Below are 6,177 nucleotides of genomic sequence, written 5' to 3' on the forward strand. Positions count from 1 at the left end.
TACTCTCTTGATTTAATTGCTTTGCTTTTTTCATCGTGTTCTTCACTTCGTGATTCTCTTGCTTTGAATAGTTAGCGTGCAATCATGCATGCGAGGTAGAACCATGCCCTCATGATAGTTTCTAGCCTTACTTCCTTTTTTGTTAATTATTTCTTTAACTAATTTTGAAAAGGAATCTCTATTTTGGACAAAGCATCTATCTGGCTGTATTAATTTTTTTTCCTTCTATGTTAGAAATTATAGATATCTTCTTTCAATCCATTGTAGTGTGTGATTGCTGTTCATTTAAGAGAATTTTACACAAAGATGGATTCAACGTTTTTTTTTTTTTCATTTTTCTTCTATCAAACAAAGCTCCCCTTTTTATTTCTATCTTTGTTTCAGTTCTCTCCTCTCCACCGTTTTTCTTCTATCAGGTTAAAGGGTCCATTCCATAAAAGATTGCTGCTAATAGATAGTCTACTTAAGACGCTACACACCACGTCGCTATCTCAATGGGCCTCCACCTTACCCTTGATTAAATTAAATTCAATTTTTTTGACTTAGTATTTATTATTAAACCAAATCCATCAATGCAGCACAATCTCTTCGTATCTGTTATGGACAACACATATATGGTCCACAAAATGCAGACGCAGATGGGTTTGCTAACGAGTAATGACCTAGCTGGTTACTGCAACAGTGTAGTCCCTTCCCATAACCACCAGCACAAGCTGACACAAGAATGTTGCTTCAAAACTATAAAATCCTTAAGGTCTGCTCAGTGAGATGGAATGAAATAAAATGAAACTAAATTGAGATAAAAGTTTTGAACTAAAATAAAATGTAAAAATATAAATCTCATCGATCATTATATTGTTTATTTCACTCTTTCATTTTTCTTTCGCTGCAAACTATCATAGGGTTAATCTTTTCTCTCTCCATGCACTGAATTCACACTCCAATACTCGGCCTCCTTATTTGACTATTCCTCTCACTCTGACCCAACTTCAACGTTAGTTCATTACATGCAAAACATATTTACCCACGACCTATTTTAAAATGAATAAATCTGCGAAGGTTAGAAAATAAAAGCAACTACTATCTTTTAAAAACTAGCTAGAACACACATGCCAGTTTTTGTGTGTCTAATTCAGGAGTGTCTGTTCTTCATAGGTTTTAACCAATCAATTCAACATTAAGCTTGAAGTAACCATGAGGAGGAAAGCTCCAACCTATGTAAACTTCGTGTTCCCTATTGATAAATAATTGATTTCATAAGGGTAATCAAGTCTTCTCACCTTCTATTGCCTTTTTGAATTCGGAAAAAAAAAAGAAAAGGAAAAGGTTAATTTTTTGATACAGTAAAACAACAGAGTTGGTTTCATGGTTGGGCTATGGCTTTTCCTACATTCCATTAACAATCATTACAAGATGTTCACTTTATGCCATTGTTCGTCTTCTGAAAGATTGTACTACCCAATAATTCACGCATCCTCTCTCTTCTCTCTGCAGTTTATCATTAAAGCCTGCATGACTGCAATTATTGCAATGATCTCAAAAGCACGATATTTTAGACCTATTCACTTCCTCTCTACTACTCCTTCCATCTAAAATATAAAAAGAAAAAAATATTATTTTTTATCTTAAATATAATTTTTATTTTATTTTATTTATATTATTATATCTAAAATACTTTTCATTAAATCGAAGTGTTACTTTTAACCACTCTTTTTTATTTCTGATACCAAATTCTAATAAAGGATAATTTAAAAAAAATCATTTTCTAATTAAAGTTAATGTGGTTAAATATGATTAGTTAACTTTTTTTTTGTTATTGTAAATTTTTTTTCGTTATATTAATATCGGAGGGTCTATATCACTATTTTTTTTACAATATTGGTCTCAACAAAGTTAACATATGTCTGTGGAATTATTTGAATCTCTTACCACTCTTAACATGGTTCTCCTGTATCGCTATTTGAAGCTATGCTTAATAACATAAAAAAACGAAAAAAAATAATTTTAAACATCTTCAATTTTATTATTAAGTGTACTACCTATTACCTCTGTCTTATTTTGTTTGATGTTTAATTTTTTTTATAGGGAATAGGGAAAATAATTAATATTTTAAATTTCATTAATTAGATTAATTTTAGAGAAAATATTATACAATTTTCTAATATATCATTTTCTTTTATATTTATTAGATTATCTTTCATCTATTGCATTACATGTAATGAGTGAATTTGTTTGAACTTAAAAAAATAATTTTAAAATAAACGTGTTTTATATAAACATTTTTTAGAAGTAGATAAAATTTACTTCTTAAAATAAACAAAAAATTATTTATTTATTTTTAAACAGAAACAATTTAGATAAACACATTAAAAAATAGAAATTTATTTATTTTATTGAAATAAATATTTATTTCAACAAATAAATTTAAATAAATTGGTCCAATATTGTGTAACCTATTAATATATTCTAGAGACAACAATAAGTGGTTAAATTTATAGACTTAGATAAAACAAATTATAGTTTATTTTTAAAAAAAAAAATCGTTAAATCTTATTATTAGTGACTCTAAATCAAAATTTCAGATACTAATTGGTCATTTACTCTTTTTAAATAATATTGTGTGTGTATAAATATTAAACTAATAAATGAGTATATATATATATATATATATATATATATATATATATATTTAATATTCTTTTAAAGTGATTGACTTTAGATAGAGCAAGTGAACAACCTCAAATGAATGTTTATTTCTTTGGATAAGTTTATCCGCAGATATATACTTTTAAAAAAAATATGATGAAATTTTTCATAATTTAAAATTAATTCGTATATAAGTTAATTTGTAGTTCTTTCATATAACTTATTTAAAATGTGATTTTTAACTTATATATAAGTTAATTTCAATCTATAAAATGCTTCTAGTTAAACTCATATCCAAACAAACCCTGAATTAAAATGCTTGTAAATAGTAAATAATCAAACCCGCCCAAAGTAGGTTGTGATCACATGTGGAAGCTACTACTACTAGGTTTAAATTCTTGTTGGAAGAGGTTCACGCATCTAATACAGACATGTCTCTAATAAAAAAAATTCCGTGAAAAATAAAAAAGGAAAACACTACCAGGCATGACAAAGGTTGTGCCTCCTAAATATTAAGAACATTAAAATGTAATTGCATAGAGTTACAGACGCACATAGCACGGCAAGAGTCATACCTTCCTCACAAAAGAGTGAACGGATAGACTTGACTTTAACTTTAGAAATTAAAGTACAGTTTAATTAAAGGATGTTGTTAATAAAATAATCAATAACAAAATATTTTATTTAAAACCTCGTTGAAAAATATTAAAAACTTCTAAAGTATTAAAAATAACTTTCTTTTTATAGGAAAAAAATCTCAATTTCTACTTCTTTTCTTTCCATTCTTTTTCCTTCTTTAAACATTCTTTTCTAAATGAAACATACTCTAAAATAACTTGTAAAAAAGAAGTTAACCCGAACACATCCTAAATAACACTAAATTATATTTTATATACAGCATATATATGAATTTCTTAAAGTATTTAGTCACGAGAATAATGGAATAGATATGGTAGGCCGGGCTGATTATTAATAGCTCAATTTTACAGGCCCGCTCTTGTTTTTTGATTATCTAGGGGTGTGGGGGAAAGAAAGGGAGTGGCATGAAACAGTTGTATTTGTATGTTTGAATAGGATTTTTTTTTCTTTGAGTAGTACTGATAACAATAGCATGAAAGGTTAAAAAAAACATTTAATAAGAAAATGTAAAAAAAAAGTCATTCAATTTTATGTTTCTTAATAAAAATTTGACAAATATTAACTAACATCCTAAAAGTATCAGTTAAAGGACTTAAAATAAAAAAATTATATTATTTATAGTATTTTTTATATTCTCCTTGATTTACACAATAAATATATATTTTAAATTCTTTAACAAATACCGTAAAATCATAGTTGACAAAAACCCTACTAGTTTACTCATTTTCATCACACAATAAATATATATTTTTAATGCCCTAAGCATTGTTAACAAAACCCTACTAACTTACTGATTTTCATTTCTTAATTAACTAGTATCGTAAGACACATTTACCAAAAACAAAATAATAAGATTAAAAGAAAAATGTAAGAGTTGTTTCAATTTCAATGGGTTCACGTGCGTTTGTCAAGTTGGACCTGTCGGTCAATCTTTTGTCCACGCAGAGGAAATAAAAGGTAGTAGTAGTAGTAGGTCGCTTTGTTGTAGAAAGGAGGAAGGTTTATTCATTTTTGCAGCACTCTCCAACTTTCTTCTTTGCTTTCTATAACTTACTGGGCACATATATAGAAATAGATAGATAGTCTTTGCTTTCAAAGTTTACACTTTGCTTCGCGATTAATCCACGCTCCTAGCTCTTCTAAATACCCTTTCTTTCTTTTGCAACCATATAATACCCCGAAACCGTTCTCTTTTACATCGGTATCGTTGTCGCAGATGGAGCTAGCTTTGAGCTTAGGCGACACACCCAAGCCCTTCTCTTTGCCCGCAAAAAATGATTCTGTGAGTTTCAAAATAGCACTGGGTGACGACAAAAGGGTTTCTTCAGATCCACCCGTTCAGCTCGACCTTCTTCCTTCAACACCAGTTCTTCCTTCTTCACGCCTTCGAATTCCATGGCTCTCCGATGCACGTACGTAATAAACACCCTATTTTGTCTTTTCTCTTTCATCATTTGAGCACATAGTTTCCCACGCACTAGTTAATTTATCTACTTTTTTAAGGATATTCTTTGTTTATGGTTTCACTGTGTTTGTGTAATTACAGTGGGTATGGAACGTGTGACATCAGAGATTCCGGTGAGGGCGGTGGATGACACTGACGATGGTGCTGCACTTTCATCCCCCAACAGTGCAGTGTCATCTTTTCAGATGGATTTTTGTTTCAGGAACAGTAGAAAGTCTTGTGAGGGTGCCAGCGACGAGGACGACGAAAATGGCTCAACAAGGAAGAAACTTAGACTCTCCAAACAACAATCAGTTTTCCTCGAAGAGAGCTTCAAAGAACACACCACTCTCAATCCCGTAATTCTCACTTTCCTTTTCTCTCTTTATTTTTTGGATAATCTTCTAATTGGTATGAAATATTTTTTAATTTTATCAATAGTTAATCTCTTTAAAAAAAATTACATACATCCAAATTAATGAACAATGAAGTCACCTCAACCATGTTATTATTCAGGTAAAATATTTACTAATTTTATGGATAATTAATTTTTACTATAAAAAAAACTTAGCTGATTACTTTAAGGAAGTTTTATCTTCCGATCATATTTTTCTAACCAGGTTGAAAACTTAAGAAATTGAGTTTCACTTAAACTAATGATATTTTTGGTTTTTTCCCCTGTTTTAATAATAAACATCTTGGTAATATTTTAATTTCTTATGTTTTATTTATTTATGATCAAAATGTGCAGAAGCAAAAACTTGCGCTTGCAAAACAGTTAAATCTCCGTCCACGTCAAGTGGAAGTTTGGTTTCAGAACAGAAGGGCAAGGTAAGAATGTGCTACAAAGAACATGAAACGATATTTGTTGGTTTTGTTTTGTTTTCTGACAAAAAAACAACAATAATGATAGGACAAAGTTGAAGCAGACAGAGGTGGATTGTGAGTACTTAAAGAGATGTTGCGAGAGTCTGACAGAAGAGAATAGGAGGTTGCAGAAGGAACTGCAAGAACTGAGGGCTTTGAAAACATGTCAGCCATTTTTCATGCAGCTTCCAGCTACCACTCTCACCATGTGTCCCTCCTGTGAACGCGTCGCCACCAACACCACCACCACCGGCGCCGCCGCCGCAGCTGCCACAACCAACAATTATAATAATGTCGCTTCTGCCCCCATGGCCACCAACAATAATAGCGTTTCTCAAATCTCTGCCGTGTTGTCTGTTGATCGACAAGCCCGTAATATTGCCCTGACCTAACGGTCAAGCCCACCCGCAGCAGGCCCAGATGGCCCATCAGATTGCTTTATGATCTGATTGACCTTTTTTTTGTCGTTTAGGTATGATAATAATAATAATGTATATCGAAGAGGACAAAAAAAACATTCAACTTCATGTCGATTTTCGATTTCTATAAATACAGTAGTCTCATTTTCAGCTTTTCTTAAA

At 30.7% G+C, this 6,177-nt stretch overlaps 1 protein-coding gene across 1 annotated transcript; it reads left to right on the top strand.

The window, feature by feature from the left end:
* Positions 1-4,256: 4,256 nt before the first annotated feature.
* LOC114399458 (homeobox-leucine zipper protein HOX11-like) lies at positions 4,257-6,177 on the top strand. Its single transcript, XM_028361655.1, has 4 exons — positions 4,257-4,697; positions 4,832-5,088; positions 5,481-5,560; positions 5,643-6,177. Exons 1-4 carry the CDS (start codon positions 4,502-4,504, stop codon positions 5,986-5,988), a joined length of 879 nt encoding a protein of 292 aa, XP_028217456.1. The 5' UTR covers positions 4,257-4,501; the 3' UTR covers positions 5,989-6,177.

This window comes from Glycine soja, chromosome 19 (genome assembly GCF_004193775.1).
Source record: "Glycine soja cultivar W05 chromosome 19, ASM419377v2, whole genome shotgun sequence".
NCBI classification, from domain to species: Eukaryota; Viridiplantae; Streptophyta; class Magnoliopsida; order Fabales; family Fabaceae; genus Glycine; species Glycine soja.

Coding starts and splice junctions, on each gene's coding strand:
- LOC114399458 (XM_028361655.1), top strand. CDS start 4,502: ATGGAGCTAGCTTTGAGCTTAGGCGACACACCCAAGCCCTTCTCTTTG. Junction 4,698..4,831: donor TCCATGGCTCTCCGATGCAC/GTACGTAATAAA, acceptor GTGTAATTACAG/TGGGTATGGAACGTGTGACA. Junction 5,089..5,480: donor AACACACCACTCTCAATCCC/GTAATTCTCACT, acceptor CAAAATGTGCAG/AAGCAAAAACTTGCGCTTGC.